At 47.9% G+C, this 20,124-nt stretch overlaps 1 protein-coding gene across 1 annotated transcript; it reads right to left on the bottom strand.

Annotated features, from left to right (window-relative positions):
- Positions 1-1,403: 1,403 nt before the first annotated feature.
- Positions 1,404-16,083, bottom strand: Spatc1l (spermatogenesis and centriole associated 1 like). The gene is made up of 4 exons (XM_045150938.1): positions 15,882-16,083; positions 5,739-6,092; positions 2,497-2,648; positions 1,404-1,773 (listed from the first exon to the last, which is right to left on the bottom strand). Exons 1-4 carry the CDS (start codon positions 16,081-16,083, stop codon positions 1,447-1,449), a joined length of 1,035 nt encoding a protein of 344 aa, XP_045006873.1. The 3' UTR covers positions 1,404-1,446.
- Positions 16,084-20,124: the final 4,041 nt, after the last annotated feature.

Here is a 20,124-nt window from a genome sequence, read left to right as displayed (position 1 = left end):
CAGGGCTTCTAGCCACTGCAAAGTCCAGACATGTGTGTATCTGGCTTACATAGGACCTGGAGAATCTAACCTGGGTTGTTAGGCTTCACAGGCAAGTGCCTTAACCGCTAAGCCATCTCTCCAGCCTCAAAGTTCCTAACTTTTGTCTGTGTGTGTGTGTGTGTGTGTGTGTGTGTGTGAAGCAGGGTCTCACAAGCCCAGGCTGACCTGGAGCCTCGCCCTCCTAAGAGCTTGGATTAAAAGCCTACACCACTCCCATCCCCCCCCCACACACACACACACATACACACACACTGCCCAGGGCCTAACTTTTTAATTGAGAATTTAAATACATGAGCATACTGTAATTTGACCACACTCTCCTCCCTGCTCCCTGCTGTTATTCCACTGAACTCTCCCCTCTTTCCATCTCTATCACAGCTGCCAGGGCTCAGGAAACGCTGTGGAGGAGGCCGAAGAAAAAGTATTAGCGTTGCTCTCGCTGCTCGCCAGAGATGGCTGTGGATACTCCGGGAGACACCACGGGAGGCTGATGAGAGCTTACACTAAATGAGACACCTCTTATCATAGCCGCCAAGGCTCAGGATCACTGCAGAAGAGAGGGTGGAAAGAACGTACCAGCCAGAGGCCAGTGAGGTGCCGTCTGGGACACTATACGCCGATGTACTTATGCCACAAGACCTGCACATTTTTCCTTTTCGGTTTTTTGAGGTAGGGTCTCACTCTGGCCCGGGCTGACCTGGAATTCACTCTGTAGTCTCAGGGGGGCCTCGAACTTTTGGCGATCCTCCTACCTCTGCCTCCCGAGTGCTGGGATTACAGGCGCCCCCCCCCCCCGCACACCCCCGGCAAGAGCTGCGCATTTTGAGAGAGATGATGGAAGGAGGACAGCCGCCCTTGCCTCTTGCATTTGGAGAAACCCAAACTGCGACAAGACTTGCTATTATCATTCCCTTCAAGGGACAGACTGCTGTCGGCAAGGGCGTCCTGCTGCCCCCGAGGGAGGGCGGGCTGCTGCGGTCCAGTCCTGGAAGCGGGGGGGGGGGGGGTCCAGGCACGCCCCGAGCAGCAGCAACCTCTGCGCAACACCTGTGCACATCTGGTGCGGGCCAGCAGACACCAAGGCGCCCTCCACGCCCTCAAAGAGCCAAAGGGAAGGCAGACGGATAAACATGCTTTTAATAAAGCGAAAAGTGGGCTCCCCCCGCCGGGTGGCTGTGCGCGGCCGCTCCCCCCACACCCCACCGCCACCGGGGCGGGTCGGGGGGGTGGGGAGGTTCTGCTGGGTATACCCAGGGCCAGCGCGGGCTTGGAGCCCGGTGCCCTTGGCAGCAGCCGGGCACACCGGCGGCTTTGGCTTTCCCTGCGGGAGGACGCGCAGGAGCACGGCGGCCCCGCCGGGTTTGGAACAAGCACGTTTATTGCAGGAAGGGCCGGGCGAGCGGCTCACCAGGCGAAGAGCGGCTTGCTGTCCTCCTTGGAGAGCTCGCACAGGCAGTTGAGCAGCAGCAGGGAGTCGCCCAGGAACTTGGGCGGCACGATGTCGATGACCAGCTTGCGCAGCGCGGCCGGGCTGCTGTGCAGCGGGTTGGCGCGCAGGTCGGGCCGCTGCTTCAGGATGCCGTAGGTGTTGATGAGGAACTCGCTGAACACCGGGTGCACCTCGCGGCTGTAGCCCAGCTTCTCCAGGCGCGCCGTCAGCGTCAGGTAGCGGTGCGTCAGCTCGCGCAGCTTCTTCTCGTCCACTGAGCCGTCCAGGGACTTGATGGAGGTCTGCAGGGGGCCCGCGAGGCAAGGCACCCCCAGCTTAGAGGGGCCCCGGGGCGGGGGCGCAGGGTGGGGCAGCCTGCCAGGTTTGGGGGCTTTTGGCCTTTTTTTGTTTTGTTTTGTTTTTCAGGGTAGGGTCTCACTCTGGTCCAGGCTGACCTGGAATGCACTATGTAGTCTCAGGGTGGCCTCGAACTCACGGCGGTCCTCCTACCTCTGCCTCCCTCCCGAGTGCTGGCTCTCAAAAAGGGAGTGCCCCTACCCAAGACCATCATAATAGGAGGAAAAGATCATGACATCAAAATGAAAGAGAGACTGATTGAGAGGGGGAGGGGATATGATGGAGAATGGAGTTTCAAAGGGGAAAATGGAGAGAGGGAGGTCATTACCATGGGATATTTTTTATAATCATGGAAGTTGTTAATAAAAATTTGAAAATAAGCCTGGCAGGGTGGCGCACGCCTTTAATCCCAGCACTCGGGAGGCAGAGGTAGGAGGATCGCTGTGAGTTTGAGGCCACCCTGAGACTCTATAGTGAATTCCAGCTCAGCCTGAGCTAGAGAGAGACCCTACCTCGAAAAACAAAACAAAAAAAATTGTTTTTGAAAATAAAATAAAATAAAAAGGGAGTGACCGGCTATCAAATTGAGGCCTTCTGTGCTTTTATCCAAGCAGCATTAAAGGTCTGCAAGGACTTTCCAACCCTGCCCTGGAGCAGCGAGGACACACCTGCTTGATCTTCTCTGGGATGTTGGACACGGTGAAGCCGTACAGCCTTGTCACACCTGGGAAAACGTAGGCCAGGATCCGGCGGTCCAGCTGGAAGGCGATCTCGCCCACGATGCGCCCGTCCTTCTCTGCCCCAGCAAAGCTCTGGATCTCTGCGCAGAGAGGGAAGGTGCCATCCTGGGTCAGAACCCACTGCAAGGACCCCATGTTCCCCTCCCCCCATGCCCCATCAGCAGGGTAAACACAAATCTAAGCAAAAATTTTATTTTACTTACTTTATTTACTTAAGAGAGAGAGAGAAAGAGGGAGATAGAGAGAATGGGCAGTCAGCTATAGAAACTGAGGCTGGAGTCACCTGTATCCCTAGTCATTTAAAAAGCCGTTATTCAGGGCTGGAGGGATGACTTAGCGGTTAAACTTGCCTGCAAAGCCAAAGGACCCAGGTTCTACTCCCCAGGACCCACGTAAGCCAGATGCACAAGGGGGTGCATGCATCTGGAGTTCGTTTGCAATGGCTGGAGGCCCTGACACACCCATTCTCTTTCTCTCTCTCTCTCTCTCTCTCTCTCTCTCTCTGTCTGTCTGCCTATTTCTGTGTGTCTCTCTCAACTAAAAATAAAGTATTTTTAAAATCCGTTATTCAAAAAACCAAAAAAAAAAAAATTAAATAAAAATATGCCAGGTGTGGTAGTGCACGTCTTTAACCCCAGCACTCGGGAGGCAGAGGTAAGAGGATCGCCATGAGTTCAGAGCAGAATTGAACCTGGACCAGCAGGCTTTGTAAACAAGAACCTTCAAATGCTGAGCCATTTTCCAAGCCCCAAAGGAGTGAATCTTATAGTGTGTATAGTATTCTGTTCTAATAACGGATTTTTATTTATTTGTTTATTTATTGGTTTTTCGAGGTAGGGTCTCACTCTAGCCCAGGCTGTCCTGGAATGCCCTATGTAGTCTCAGGGTGGCCTCAAACGCACATGATCCTCCTACCTCTGCCTCCCAATGAGAGGCGTTAAATTAAAGGATTAAAAGCAAGCGCCACCACGCCCGGCCCGGGTTTATGGTTTTTAGTGCTCTTAGCTTTCAGACATTCGATGTGCTTTGAGTCAGTTTTTCCATATGCAGTGAAGTACGGTCCAGCTGCAGTTTGTACATGCATGCTCATGTGCCTCATCACCATTTGCTAAAGAATGGCCTTTCTCCATTGGGTTGTTTTGGTATCCTTTTAAAAAATTTTATTTTATATGATGGAGAATGGAATTTCAAAGGAGAACGTGTGTGGGGGGAGGGAGGGAATTAACACGGGATTTTTTTATAATCATGGAAAATGCTAATAAATTTTTTTTAATTTTTATTTTATTTATTTGAGAGAGAGAATGAAGGCAAGAAAGAGGTAGATGGAGGCACAGAATGGGTGCACCAGGGCCTTCAGCCACTGTGAAAGAACTCCGGACGCTTGTGCCACCTTGTACATCTGGCTTACATGGGTCCTGGGGAATCGAACCTGAGGCCTTTGGCTTTGCAGGCAAATGCCTTAACTGCTAAGCCATCTCTCCAGCCCTCTTCTTATTCTAGTATCATTAACCTCCAACTGTATGAGCTTGTTGCTGAATTCTTATTCTTTCCCACTGATAAGTGTATATACACATACATACATACATACATGTATCATGATGCCAGATGGTCTTAACTACTATAGGTGATAATAAGCTTTGAAATTGGAGTGAATCCTCTGATTTCCTCACCTTTTAAATTTTGTTTTATGTATTTTAGATCCCTTATATTTCTGTAGGAATTTAAGGTTTGGCTTGTCAATTTTTGTAAAGAAGTTAGCTAGCATTTATGTGCATTGCAGTGATCTATTGGTTATTGCTATTTGTTATTAGACAAGATTAAACCTTCTAACCAGGAACACAGTGGTGTTTTACTTATTTATTTAAAGGTCTATACCTCTTCGTATGTTTCTCTCCCAGTCACTTTGCATGGCTACAAAAGGTATTACAAAATAGGAAGTAAGGGCTTGAGAGTTGACTGAGCAGTTGAAGGTACTTGCTTGTAAAGCCTCCTGGCCTGGGTTCAATTCCTCAGGACCCATAAAGCCAAATGCACAAAGTGGTGCATGTTTCTGGAATTCAATTATAGGGGCAAGAGGCCCTGACATACCCATGTTCTCTCTTCTCCCTCCCTCTCTCTCTCTCTTTACTTCATATACTCACATAAATATATGTAATTTTAATTTTTAAAATAGGAATTAAGGGCTGGATAAGTGGCTCAGCGGTTAAGTCTCTTGCCTTGGAGCCTAACAACCTAGTTCAATTCCCCAGTACCCACATAAAGTCAGACACACAAAGGCACATGCATCTAGTGTTTGTTTGCAGTGGCTAGAGGCCCTAACATGCCCATACTCTCCCTCTCCCTCTCCCTCTCTCCCTCTCTCTCTCTCTCTCTCTCTCTCTCTCTCTCTCTCTCTTACTATCTATCTCTCTGCTTGCAAATAAATTTTAAAAAATTAAACTTTTAAAAACTAGGAATTAAAACTGAAAACTAGACAAAAAAAAGCACAAAAGCACTTAAGGTAAGATAGACATGGCAGCACATGCATGCAATTCCAACACTCAGGAGGTAGAGGCAGGAGGATTTCTTTAAGTTCGAGGACATCCAAGTCTATATATTGAACCCATTTAAGAGAGAAGGAAAGAGAGAATGGGCACACCAGGCCCTCTAGCCAGTGCAAATAAACTCCAGACACATGTGTCACCTTGTGCGTCTGACTTACATGGGTACTGGGGAATCAAACCTGGACCTTAGGTTCCACAGACAAGTGCCTTAATTCTAGACCAACCTAAGGCTACATACCGAATTCCAGGTCAGCCTGGGCTAGAGTGAGACACTACCTTGAAAAAAATAAAAAAAATAAAAAAAAAAAGAAGTACAAACTAGAAAAGATCAATAAGTTAAAATCATCACAGTCCCCCAAAACATGAGAAAATGGAAAGGTCATAGACTGGAAAGTCATGCCTATAAAACATACATCCCAAAGGGACTTGTATGCAAAATATATGAAGAGACTCTGCAACTCAGTATGAGGGCAAGCAACTCCCTTTTCCTGAAAGGCCGGGCAGACGCGGTCCTGGACTCTGACCCGCCCTGGCTCTCCTCCCCCACCCCGCCCTACTGGAGAAGCCAGGCTGGGCCACATCTCTCCCATGGCCTCCCCCACCCGGTGCCACCTCTTTGTGCCATACCATTGAGGTAATAGCTCCTTCTGGTCCTGTCCCCCGTGGGCAGGCTGCTCTCCGAGAAGCACACCTTCTTAGGCCGCACCATCTCCCTGGGCTCGAGCAGGGTCTTGTCAGCCAGGGGGTCCTGCAAGGAACTCAGAAGTGGGGACAGCTTCCTGTCAGCGGTGGCAGTTCGAGCGTGCATCTCCGGGGCACCGAGGAAGGCCTTGAAGGGTGTGTGGGAGGAGGTCGCGCAGCCTGGGGAGGCATCGTCCTCACTGGAGAGGGGGGCGTGGGAACACAGCAGGTCTTCCAGGGAGGACGTCTGTAGCTGGGTGGACGTGTCAGGGACGTTGGTGAACCTTCCAAAATCTGGGCCTGTGACCAGGAGGAGAGAAAGGCGAAGCCAGGTTGAAGGTCCTTAGACCTGCCTAGAAGCAGACCACACGCAGGCGAACACCAGCACCCCCAGCTGAGCTCCGGCTCTTGCTGGCATTTCCCCGAGGGGCAGAGGGCGCCCCTTCCTCCTGGTCTCCAGCACAGTGAGCATGGGCCAGCCTCGGGGTGCTTGGAGGCACCCACTGGAGGGATGTCAGCCTAGATGTCCCTCAACAGGTGAGTGGATAATAAAGATGTGGTACATTTACACAATGGAGTTTGATTCAGCAGTAAAGAAATATGAAATTTGCAGGGAAATGGATGGATCTGGAAAGGATTATACATAGTGAGGTAACCCAGGCCCAGAAAGCCAAACATCACATGTTCTCTCTCATATGTGGATCCTAGCTACAAATGTTTAGACTTGTGTGTGAGCTGGAACCAAAAATCAGTAGCAGAGGCCAGTAAGCTAGAAAAAGGCTATAAGAGAGGGAAGAGAGGGATCAGCTTTAGGGGGTGAATGATATTGTATATATGTAAGTAGAAGAACAAATTACAGGGAGTGGAATGGCCTAAGTGAGACCAGGGGAAGAGATTAAGGAAAGGGGGGAGAGTCAATCAAAATTTAAGATATTCTGAATAAGATATATGAAAGCTGCCAGGCGTGGTGGCACACACCTTTAATCCCAGCACTTGGGAGGCAGAGGTAGGTGGATCGCCATGAGTTCGAGGCCACCCTGAGAATATATAGTGAATTCCAGGTCAGCCTGGACTAGAGTGAGACCCTACCTCAAAAAAAAAAAAAAAAAAAAAGATATATGAAAGCCAACTCCTTTGGATAATGGCACATCCAGAAGCCATAGATTGCTACTAGAAATTTTTCAGTGCCTGGGATGGGATACCTTCCAGTGAGTTGTTGGCCAGGGAGGTCCCTGATGCCTCCAAAACATTACAGGCTATTACCAAGGCCCTTGGTTTCCCAGGAGTAACATGGTAAGACCCTATTGCTGAAGACTTCACATGCCTGGGTGGTAAAGTCACTGAGAAATAAAGTTGGTGCTGAGCAGAAAATATTCTCCCTGTAGCCCAGCCAGCTGAAAGATGAAAAAAGCTTCACTGCATGCAGCCCTATGGGAGACAGAAGTCATCAGCGGTGAAAACAGTGGACACTGGAAGCCTCAAGTTTGGCAGACAGGCCAAATGACTGAATGAGTGCAACAGTGGCATGTCTGCTCTGGGGGACACCAGCTGCTCTCTAATTGGACTGGAGGCCCACTTTATGGGAGGCCATTCACACCTGGTACTGAAAACCAAATCAAAAGCCTATTGCAGGGCTGGAGAAATGGCTTAGCAGTTAAGGCATTTGCCTACAAACCCAAAGGATCCTGGTTCGATTCTCCAGGACCCACATTAGCCAGATGCATAAGGTGGTACATGCATCTGGAGTTCGTTTGCAGTGGCTGGAAACCCTGGCACACCCATTCTCTCTCCCTCCGTCCTTCCCTCTTTCTCTCTCTCTCTCCCTCTTCCTCTCAAATAAATAAATAAAATAAAAATAAAGCCTGTGGCAGGGGATGTCATGAGACTTAGGAATATAAAGCCTGCTCCTGTCTGGCTAAATGCATATATTATTCTCACCAAACTACTCTGAAAGTACTATACTTAATGTTCATATTCATAAATTAATGCTACTCTCACTTTTGGTTCGAGAAGCTTCTCTTTTCAGATGGTGATAACCACTGGGATGACCCAAAAGACAACATAGTGTTGAGAAGAAGTGACAGAGGAGTGTCCAGCATTGAAACATCTCCATCACACCCTCCAAGGCTCAGGGTCCATTGCAGAAGAGGTGGCGGAAAGAATGTAAGAGCCAAAGGAAAGGGACCACTCCTTACAATGCAAGTGTCCAGTCAGAAATTGGCCTTTATATCCATGACCTTGCAGTGCCGATACCTTCATAGATCACAAGATCCTCATAATAGGAGAAAAAGACAATGACATCAAAATAAAAGAGAGACTAACAGAGAGAGGGAGGGATGTGACGAAGAATGGAGTAAAGGGGAAAGTGGGGGAGGAGAGGGGATTATCATGGTTTATTGTAAGTATAGATGTTGTTAATTAATTTTTTTTTTAAAAAAAAAGGAACAAAAACAGCACTGGGGAGGCAGAGGTAGGAGGATTGCCGTGAGTTCAAGGCCAACCTGAGATGACATAGTGAATTCCACGTCAGCCTGGGCTACAGTGAGACCCTACCTTGAAAAACCAAAAAAAAAAAAAAAAAAAAGTAACAAAAGGCCCTGGCAACCCATTTTCTCCCCGTTTTTCTTTTTCAAATAAAACTATTTAAAAGAAAAAGTATTTACTTATTAGAGAGAGGGAGAGGCAGATAGAGAGAGAATGGGTACACCAGGGCCTCCAGACACTGCAAACAAACTGCAGACGCATGTGCCACCTTGTACGTCTGGCTTATGTGGGTCCTGAGGAATTGAACCCAGGCCCTTAGTCTTCACATGCAAGCACCATGGTGCAGAGAAATGACGGAGGAGTGTTCAGCACTGAAACATCTCTATAACACCCTCCAAGTCTCAGGGTCCATTACAGAAGAGGTGGTGGAAAGAATATAAGAGCCAAAGGAAGGGTAGGACTGCTTACAATGCAATCATCCAGGCAGAAATGGCCTCGATATCTATGACCTTTCAATGCCAAACAATACCTTCAGAAGACCCTCATAATAGGAGGAAAAGATATGTCATCAAAATAAAAGAGAGTAATGGAGAGAAGGAGGGAGATATGGCGGAGTATGTATTTGTGAGAGATAAAAAGTGGGGAGATGGAATTATCATGGTTTATGTAAGTATCAACCTGTCAATAAAAAATAAATTTAAAGCCGGGCGTGGTGGTGCATGCCTTTAATCCCAGCACTCAGGAAGCAGAGGTCAGAGGATCGCCATGAATTTGAGGCCACCCTGAGACTCCATAGTGAATTCCAGGTCAGCCTGAGCTAGAGTGAGACCCTACCTCAAAAATAAATAAATAAATAAAATTTTAAAACTCATCCCAGAAGATGTCAAAGCCAGACTCAGAAAGATAAATATCACCTATTTTCTCTCTTTTGAAGAATCTAGATTTAATTTCTTTTTTTTTCAAGGTAAGGTCTTGCTCTAGCCCAAGCTAACCTGGAATTCACTATGTAGTCACAGGCTGGCTTTGAACTCACAGGGATCCTCCTACCTCAGCCTCTCCAGTGCTGGGATTAAAGGTGTGCGCCACCACACCCACAAGAATCCAGATTTGTGAGTGTCTATGTGTGTCTATGCGTGTGTGCATTTGATTCCCCAGGTCCCACGTAAGCCAGATGCCCAAGGTGGCACATGCGTCTGGAGTTCATTTGCAGTGGCTAGGGGCCATGGCATACCCTCTCCCCCTCTCTCTTTCTCTACCTATCTGCCTCTCTCTTCAATAAATAAAAATAAAATATTTTGTTTTTTAAAAAGTTGAGGATGGAGAAGGACAATCCAGGGAGTCAAAAACAAAGTATAATATTTAAATAAAACTATCACAATGAAACCCATCACTTTGTATGCACCCAGAAGGCTGAGATAGGAGGATCATTGTGAGTTCAAGGCCAGCCTGGGGCTACAGTGAGTACCAGGTCATCTTGAACTGGAGTAAGACCCTGCCTCAAAAAAAAAAAAATTGTTTTTAAAATGTTGAAAAAGAGCAGGGCACAGTGGCACACACCTTTAATGCCAACACTCGGGAGGCAGATGTAGAAGGATCACTATGAGATTGAGGCCAGTATGAGATCACATAGTGAATTCCAGGTCAGCCTGGGTTAGAGTGAGAGCCTACTTCCAAAAAGAAAGTTGAATGGCTGGAGAAATGCCTTAGTGTTTAAAATGCTTGCCTGTGAAGCCAAAGGACCCAGGTTTGATTCCCCAGAACCCATGTAAGCCAGATGTACAAGGAGCACACATCTGGAGTTTGTTTGCAGCGGCTGCAGGCCTTGGCATGCCCAGTTTTTTTTTTCTCTCCCCCCCCCCCCGCTATTTCTCTCTCTCAAATAAATAAAGAAAAAAAAATTATTTATTTATTTATTTGAGAGCAACAGACACAGAGAGAAAGACAGATAGAGGGAGAGAGAGAGAATGGGCACGCCAGGGCTTCCAGCCTCTGCAAACGAACTCCAGACGTGTGCGCCCCCTTGTGCATCTGGCTAACGTGGGACCTGGGGAACCGAGCCTCAAACCGGGGTCCTTAGGCTTCACAGGCAAGCGCTTAACCACTAAGCCATCTCTCCAGCCCAATAAAGAAAAATTTTAAAAAAGAAAATTAAATGTTAAAAAAGTACCTGTGCCTCCAAACCCAATTAAAATGATCATTTGCACATTACAGTCATGGACGGAGAAAATGCAAGAGAAACACAGCTTCAAACAGCTTAGTAAAGTGGCTGGATATAGAAAGCCAGGCATGGTGGCACACACCTTTAATCCCAGCACTCGGGAGGCTGAGTGAGGTAGGAGGATCACCATGAGTTTGAGGCCAGCCTGAGACTACAGACTGAGTTTCAGGTCAGCCTGGGCTAGAGCAAGACCCTACCTCAAAATATCCAAAAATTAAATAAATAAGAAAGGAAGTGACGAATGTCTGCTTTCATTCACACCCACACTAACCACTTTGAAAAAAAAAACAGTGGAGAAAGAGATCTTGCCTGTGGTTGCAGCAACAACACAAAGTGCTCTCGGGATGTTGACATAAACATTTGAACAGAAGGTGAGAGCTGTCAGAGTCCAAACAGAGTGGCTGGAATCAGTCCAAACAAAAAGATAACAAGGGATGGAGAGATGGCTTGGCAGCTAAGGCATTTGCCTGTGAATCCTAAGGACCCATGTTCGACCCTCCAGATCCCATGTAAGCCAGACATACAAAGGTGAGGCATGCACAAGGTCTCACATGACCACTAGGTGGCGCAAGCGTCTGGAGTGTGACTGCAATGGCTGAGGCCCTCACTCTCCTCTCTCTCTCTCCCCCTGTCCCTCTCTAAAAGAAAATAAATAAAATACATTTTTAAAAGATAATAAAGCCAGGAGATTATAAAGGAAGGGTTCTCACCAACAATTGCCTAACAATATCATAATAAAATATTCCAGAACCCCCAGTCTGCTCAGTGGCCACCACAGACTTATACAAAACATACTTCTACAAGAACATTTGTCCAGCCGAGGCCTGATCAACCTCAGACTGACCATTGCAGCCAGGAACTCCTGACTCCAAGTAGCTACTACAATCCTCCTCATTTGTGTCCCGTGAGTTCTGCCCTGGGCTGAGGGCATGCTCAGTGCTATAGCATTTGTCTAGCGTACATGAGGCCCTGGGTCTGACCCCAAGCACTGAGAATTATTGATTGTTAAAAACTCCCCTTGAGACTGACTGAGGCCTCCATAACCCCCACAACGAATACTATGACCCCACTTTCGGGATAACGGGAGCAGGGGCAAGGTGATAAAAGAGTATAACTGTTATAATATATATAAAATATTTGTAAAAAATGAAAATAAAACTCTTTGAAGTTTAGTCTAAAAAGAAAACTCCCCTTGCCTTGCCCCTTTGAATATGTCCAAGGTTTACTTACTGTGGCACACATGTCCCCACTACAAAGTTCTGCCATTCCCAAACATAGATCTTTTTTTTTTATATTTTATTTATTTATTCATTTGACAGAGAAAGAGGGAGAGAGAAAGAGAGAGAGAGAGAGAGAGAAAGAAAGAATGGGCACACAGGGCCTCCAGCCACTGCAAACAAACTCTAGACGCATGCATCCCTTGTGCATCTGGCTAACGTGGGTCCTGGGGAATCGAACCTAGGTCCTTTGACTTTGCAGGCAAATGCCTTAACTGCTAAACCATCCCTCCAGCCCCAAACATACATTTTTATTATTCAAAGAATCTCTGTTTCTTTCTCTTTAGATTGTTACGTATTTAACTTATAAATAATGTAAAAGAGACATAAGATCCATAATAGTTTAATATGACGGGGATGTATGAAATTATCCTAAGGATGTCTAGAAAGAGACAAGAATACTACTGGAAAAAAAAATGTACCAATATTTTTTTAATCCCTCTCTTCTGAGTCAGTGATTTTACTCTAGAATCCTGGGCTGAGGATATAGCTCGGTGGTACAGCACTTGCCTAGCATGACTGCAAGACCTTAAGTTAAATTTCAAGCATCACAAATACATCAATAACCCTGAGGAGGGCTGGAGAGACTGAGTTTGGGTCCTCATACCCCACTTAAAAGCTAGAACCTATGGTAGGCTTCTAGAACCCCAGCATGCCTATAACATGCTGGGAGATGGGACCATTTCTCAGAAGCTCGAAGAGCAGCTCACCTGCAGGGAACAAGATGCCCTGCCTCACATGATGTGAAAGGCGAGGACCGACACCTGAAAGTCATTCTCTGACCTCCTCACGTGCACAATGGCACTATTCTCTCACATTCACATACATGCATATGCACACACACACATACGCATACATACAAGCACAGAAAAATTTAGTCCTGAGGAAACAACCTTAAAGGAGGAGGAGGAAGAGGAGGGGGAGCATGGTGGTTTGAGTCAGGTGTCCCCCATAAACTCAGATGTTCTGAATGCTAGGTTCCCAGCTGATGGAGATTTGGGAATTAATGCCTCCTGGAGGGAGTGTATTGTTGGGGGCGGGCTTATGGGTATTAAAGCCAGTTTACCCTTGCCAGTGTTTGGCACACTCTCCTATTGCTATTGTCCACCCAATGTTGGTGAGGAGGTAATGTCCACCCTCTGCTCATGCCATCGTTTTCCCCTGCCATCATAGAGCTTCCCTTTGAGTCTATAAGCCAAGATAAATCCTTTTTCCCCATAAGCCACTCTTGGTCAGGTGATTTCTGCCAGCAATGCAAACCCGACTGCAACAGGGAGAAAAGAAGGACTAAGGGCTGGAGAAATGGCTTAGCAGTTAAGACGCTTGCCTGCAAAGTCAAAGGACCTCGGTTCGATTCCCCAGGACCCACATAAGCTAGCTGCCCAAGGTGGCACATGCGTCTGGAGCTTGTTTGCAGTGGCTGAAAGCCCTGGCATGCCTATTCTCTCTCTCCCTCTCTCTCCCTCTCTCTCTCTCTCTCTCTCTCTCTCTCTCTCTTCTCCCCTCAAACAAATAAATAAAAATAAAATATTTTGAAAAAGAAAAAGAAAAGGGGGACTAGAGAGATGACTCAGTGGCTAAAAGCACTTGCTTTCAAAGCCAGACAACCCAGGTTCAATTTGGCAGGAGGCACTGATGCCCATTCTCTCTCTCTCTCTCATAAATAAATACAAAATATTTTTTTAAAACAACAAAAATGAAGTACTTTTTGGCCATGTTACATACCTCAGGGAGAAAAATAACTTCAATTCCAAAGTAAAGTTGAGGAAACTGTGGCCCACGTGTTTGGAATATTGCACAGCCATTGTAAAGTATAACAATGGAGCTAGAGAGATGACGTATAGGGTAAGTACCCAGCACCCATGTAGCTCCAGTCTTGTGGGGAGCAGGGACCAAAGAATGGCAAGGGTGTATGAAAATGGCAAGCTCCATGTCAGTGAGGGAGTCCACCTTACAGAAACCAGCAGGTGAGCGACGCGCAGGAACCCTCGGCGTGCTCATGGCCTCCGCACACGTGCAGATCTACACCGCACCATGCGCACCACCCACACAGACACGCGAAAACTATGTTTCTAACAGCACAGGGATAATTCTACCCAGATGGTACTCCGTGTCAGAGGAAAAGCCAGAGTTGTACTCAGAGAGCACTCAGAGCCACCTGAAAGTCACCTGACATTCATCCAGCAATAATGAGGATGAGTGGGCGCAGCCAGGAAGCCCACGCCTGGTGGCCTCCTACAATGCTCAAGGGACCAGGATGACACTGACGAGAACAAGCAATGTGGCCACCCAGGGGAGCAAGGGAGGTGCTGCCCTTTTGGCCCTTTCAGAAATGTGTTCTGCAGCCAGGACTAATGTCCCACCCCGTGAGCCCAGCAGTCAGAAGACAGAGGAAGAGGATCATGGGGTCAGAGATACCCTAAAAAAAAGCTAGATCTTGTCTCAAAAACAAAAAAAGTGTGGGGCTAAGGTGATGGCTCAGAAGTTAAGGTGCTTGCCTGCAGAGCCCAAGGACCCAGGTTCGATTCCCCAGTACCCACGTAAAGCCAGACACACAAAGTGGTGCATGCGTCTAGAGTTAGGCTACAGTGGCTCGATGCCCTGGTGCGCCATCTCCCTCTGCTTGGGAAAGAAAAAAAAAGCGGCAGTGGCTCTGTCACTGTAATGAAGACCAGACTTCAGAGGTCCAGCTCTCCTGCCTGGCAGGGGCATGTGTAATGCTGAATGAAGAGATGGTGCCCAGGCTGGAGAGATGGCTTAGTGATTAAGGTGTTTGTCTGCAAAGCCAGAGGATCCAGGTTCAATTCCCCAGGAGCCAAATAAGCCAGATACACAAGGTGGCAAATACATCTGGAGTTCATTTGCAGTGGCTGGAGGCCCTGGTGTGCCCATTCTCCCTCTCTCTCTCTTTCTCATTGCCTCTTTCTCTCTCTCTCTGTCACTCTCAAATAAATAAATAAAAACAAACAAAAAATAAATTAAAAAAAAAAGACTGACTAGTGAATTCCAGGTCAGCCTGGGCTAGAGTGAGACCCTACCTTGAAAAACCAAACAAAAAAAATTTTTTTAACAAAATGGAAGTAAGGTGGATAGTTAGTAGGAGAGTCATATTATAGAATGCTATGAATCCATTTAGGTAGGCAAAGAAGATACACATTTACACTTGTGAACTTACATCAGAAGATCCAGAGAGAAAGCCAAGAAAACGTAGAAAGGACCTATCATTGTGGGGTGAGGCCAGAAAACGTGAGAGAGCCTAAAGCATTATAGCCTCTGTGGCTTTTGTAAGTCTGTCTCCACCTTGGCCAGGTGGTCACCACACCCTTAAGGAAGTTGAACCTAACAAATTACTAAGAGTTCTCAGGCATCACTGAGGGGGGGGGGGGCTCTGCCCACTGCCCACCATCGCAACCAAAGGCCCAGCCCAAGTATGCCAAACACACCCCAAATCACACTACCACGTATAAAAAGGGAAAAAAATTTAAAACATAACTACTTTTGCTGAAATCGATTAACCTCACCCCCCTTTTTCTTAAAAAAAAAAAAAAAAAAAGAAAGAAAAATAGAAGGTTGGAGTTGACATCTGAGGAACAGATGGCTGCATTACAGTCTCTCCCACCATTCGCATTCACGGGTTAACATCCGGAATGACCTGGGGCGGGTGCTGCCCCCTGGAGGAGGCTCAACCGAGTGACCGATGGTAAGGGAGTGGACATGAGGGGTGGGCACATCTGCACCTCCGTGGGACAAGCTTGTGGGCGGAGGCGGCACTGGCCCAGCAAGGGAAGTGACACTTGCAGCAGGACAAACTTCCCAGCACCGTGGAGACGACGTCAGTGGACCCACCACCACGTACTCACGCACTGCCTGCTTTAAGCCAAACAACCGCCCTTTGGAACATGACTTATGGTCACATGCACCAGCTCAGGTGGCAAACCTGTCCCACATCCAAGTATGGGCTATGGCCCTGAGAGGAAGAAGGTCTTCTCTAGAACAACAGCCCCCATGAACTTGGCCTGAAGGAGCTCTGGAGGTCCCCCACCCCACACCTCCATGTGTCTCCGGACCCTACGGCCGTCACAGGTGGGTGTTCCCAAGACTGCAGCTCACCTCCACTCCCGGGGGAGCAGGCCTCGGGGTAGCTGGGGGTCTTGGGGAAGAGCAGGTCCCGGCCCCCGCGGCCACACGTCTCCTGGCAGCTCTCACTGAGCAGTCGCTTCAGCATCTGGTTCTCTTTCAGGAGCCGCACCTGCTTCTTCAGGTCTGCATTCTCGCTCATAAGCCTGTTCATCAGCTCACCGCCATCGGCCATCGCGTCTTCAGCTGCTCATGTGTGCGCCCGTGGCCCCATGGAGGTGGAAAAACAGAGCCCCACAGATCCCACAGAAACAGCCCAAGACTGCGGAGTTCCATGCTGCCTGGCCTTCCGTGGCCTTATGATGTCACCCCTCTTAAAGCGACAACGCCGCAGGGCAAGCATCCTTCCGCCCTTGGCCCCACAAGTGCCTCCCAGCCTACACCAGAGCCTGTGATGCGGGGAGCCGATGCACGCACAATAGGCAGGCAAACGCCTCAAACCACAGAGGGACTAAGCATGCCAGAGACACGGACAGTCCAGGATGTTCAAGGTAGAGGCTGAGCTCCTACGAGGCGGTCGACAGCCCAAGGCAAAACCAAGTCAGCACCTTCCGGGGGCGAGGGAGAGATTGCTGGACTGTTCACATTGTGTCTGGGGTCCACATGCCATCATAGTGGGTTAGCCTTCATGAATGACATGTGAGGTGACCTTCCCATGGCACATGCCCATGAGGGGCACAAGCCAGTGAAGCTCCCAGAACCTGTATGCATGTGGCAGGCAGATATTTACTGGGATTTACCTTTGGGACCAATACTAGAAGGGGCTATGGGGTGAGAGATCAGCCCAGGGTAACCCCACAATGGCCTCACAGCCCCAGGGTCTAGCACCCTGATAAGACCGGGTGTGGAGTTCATCTACTGACCATACTCCTTTCATAAAAAGACTCGGGGTGGCCCATTGATGTCCACCATGCCAACGATGAGCACTGAGTGACTTCATGTCATGCACTCAACTGTGGCTGTTGAGCTGGCTTGGAAGGCTGTGTGGCAGGGACAAGACCTCCTGGACTAGACAACACAGACCAGTGGGTGCTGCTGGAGTTGGTCCACGTGGCTGTCTGGAAGCCCAGCCTGGCATCTTGCTTTCCCATTGCGTAAGGAATGAGCTGCAGTTGGCATCAGACATGTTGTGGCCTGATCCTCCCTGGTGAGAAGGGACACAGCCAGAAAACCCTAACTGGGCATCCACGATTTCCGCCTCTGCCAGTGACTGGAGCCGACTGGGGCTGTGCTCCACGAGGGGCACTGTGTAGTTGGTAGCCCAGGTGCCCAGATCAAAGAGAATCATTATTCAGTGCAGGTGGCCATGCTTTAAGTACAGAAAGCTCAGGTTTTGTGGAGAAAAAAAAAGGTGGGGACTTTCAAAAGTCAAGTGACTCTAACATTCCAGAGCCAGGCTGGCTGCTGAACTGGGAACTCTGGGTAGTGGGAACTCAGAGCAGAGCAACAGCTGGGGACAGCAAGGTGGGGACAGCAAGGTGGGCACAGGCAGTCTCTGGAATGTGTGATGACGTGATTTACTAATGATGCAGGCTGTTTCTTTGCTTTTTTTTTAAATTTTTTTGTTTATTTTTATTTATTTGAGAGCGAGAGAGAGAGAAAGAGGCAGAGAGAGAGAGGAGAGTGGGCACGCCAGGACTTCCAGCCACTGCAAACGAACTCCAGATGTGTGCGCCCCCTTGTGCATCTGGCTAACGTGGGTCCTGGGGAATCAAGCCTTGAACCAGGATCCTTAGGCTTCACAGGTAAGTGCTTAACCGCTAAGCCATCTGTCCAGCCCTGTTTCTTTTCTTTCTTTTGGTTGGTTTTGGTTTTTCGAGGTAGGGTCTCACTCTGGCCCGGGCTAACCTGGAATTCACTATGTAGTGTCAGGGTGGCCTCAAACTCACAACAATCCTCCTACCTCTGCCTCCCGAGTGCTGGGATTAAAGGCGTGCACTACCACACCTAGGTTGCAGGTTGTTTAACTTAATCTGGCCAGAAACTGGTTCATCTTTTCAAAGCAGCTTCTGGGTTCATTTATTCACTTTTTGGGTATGGGTTCTGTGGGGGGGGGGTAGGTGCATCTGTGCAGGTGGCATCATGTCTTTCTTGCTCACTCTCCATGTGACCTTTGATTTTAAATAATGAGCTGAAGAAACCACAAGTCGTCACGTTTTAAGTTGGCATGTGCAAATATGAATGAGCATTTTTGTATTCTATTTTTTAATTTATGAAAGAGGCAGAGAGAAAAGGGCACACCAGGGCCTCTAGCTGCTGCAAACTCGAGATGCATGAGCTACCTTGTGCAGCTGGCTTACGTGGGTGGGTCCTAGGGACTCGACCCTGAGCTGTCTAGCTTGGCAGGCAAACGCCCTGACTGCTAAGCCATCTCGCCAGCCCCACGTTCCTTTCTGAGAGTGTCAGCACTCACTGGTTAGGCTGGACAAGCTCTGAGGGATCCTCCTCTCTCCAACTCCCCAGGACCATTCCGGATGCACACCCCCACGTCCAGCGTTTCAGAACGAGGGTGCTGCGGACTTGAACTCAGGTCCTCATAGTTACACAGCAGAAACTTCACTAACCCACGTCTCCACAGCCCCTCACCCTTTTCTTGCATTTACCGTTTGCTTTTTTCCCCCCATTTATGTTAGGTTTTTTTAAAAACATATTTTATTTGACAAAGAGAAGGGATGGGTGTGCCAGGGCCTTTAGCCACCGCAAATTAACTCCAGACGCATGCACCACCATGTGTGTCCAGCTTACATGGGACCTGGAGAATTGAACCAAGGTCCTTTGGCTTTGCAGGCAATCACCTTAACCGCTAAGCCATCTCTCCAGCACCCATGTGTTAGTTTTAAGCATCCTAAAAGTAGCTTAAATTTTTTGTCTTAAATCCCTTTTACTTATTTACTGAATGCTTTAGCTATGTCCTGCAAATTTTGATACCATTTTATTCATCTTGAAATATCTCCTAATTTATCCTGTGCTTTTCATTTTCTTTTAGTGTTTTTTTTTTTTGTTTTTTTTTTTTGTTTGTTTGTTTTTTGTTTTTTTGAGGATCTTGTTCTAACCCAGGCTGGCCTGGAATTCACTATGTGGTACCAGGGTGGCCTTGAACTCACAGTGATCCTCCCACCTCTGTCTCCAGAGTGCTGGGATTAAAGGTGTGTGCCACCACGCCTGGCTAAAGTCTATTTGTAAAGAGCAACTTCCAGTTCACAGCAAAGTTGAGAGGAAGGTAGAGAGACAACCTTCACACCACCACCACACCACAGAGGGTCCCCTGAGACACCACCCAATCCATGTTAGCACACAAGATTCCTCTCTGAGCTGCATTCCGTGGGCTTGGGCAAGAACATAATGGGGACATGTATGCGTGTGTCCTAGATGACCCTGGCCTTAAGCTTCCTTGCTCTGTCCCTACCCTTGATGGCTCTACTGTCCCTAATTTGTTTTCCCGAGAATGTCATAAAGTTGGAATTCTGCAGCCTCAACACACACATAGGGTTCCTGCACTTTTAAAAAATAATTTTACTTGAGAGAGAGAAAATGAATGAGCCAGGGCCTCCGGATGCTGCTAACTCCAGACGCATGCACCATCTTGTGTGTCTGGCTTATGTGGGTCCTGGAGAATTGAACCTGAGTCCTTTGGCTTTGCAGGTAAATGCCTTAATCACTAAGCCATCTCTTCAGCCCTTCCTGCGTATTTTAAGAGTACTTTTATTTTACAAAATTAAGGCTAATTTATAAACAATAACACTTAAAAATAATAGAAGCCACCAATGAAGTTAAAGCCAATCAAGGGACACCAGCATTCTTTGTGAGGTACTGGCTTCCTGATGCACGCGCGGGTGGCTGACAGGTGAGTCAAAGCAAAGGACTAAAGGACAAGGAACAGACAGAGGAGCCATTGGCCACATTAGCAAGGCTCATTGCGCCACACTCACAATTTGGGAATACCACTAGGTGACATCAGTCCTTCAACTCTTCTTGCTTTCGTCTTCGAACACAGGTATCAACATGGATGTAAATTTCCAAGTATGTAGGCTTTTCTAAATCTCTTGATTTCTCACTTAATTCCATTGGCCAAAGAATACTTTTCAATGTCTGAAGACTCAGTACTTGAAATGTGCTGGTCCCTGATGGCCACACGGTTAAGTATTTACAAACGCCAACAAGCTCATGGTCATCACGGATGGGGAGTCTTATGTCCTTAATAGATTTTTTTCTTAGT

This window comes from Jaculus jaculus, chromosome 5 (assembly GCF_020740685.1).
Source record: "Jaculus jaculus isolate mJacJac1 chromosome 5, mJacJac1.mat.Y.cur, whole genome shotgun sequence".
NCBI classification, from domain to species: Eukaryota; Metazoa; Chordata; class Mammalia; order Rodentia; family Dipodidae; genus Jaculus; species Jaculus jaculus.
The sequence above is the reverse complement of the archived record's forward strand: the minus strand, read 5'-3'. Positions and strand labels throughout refer to the sequence as shown.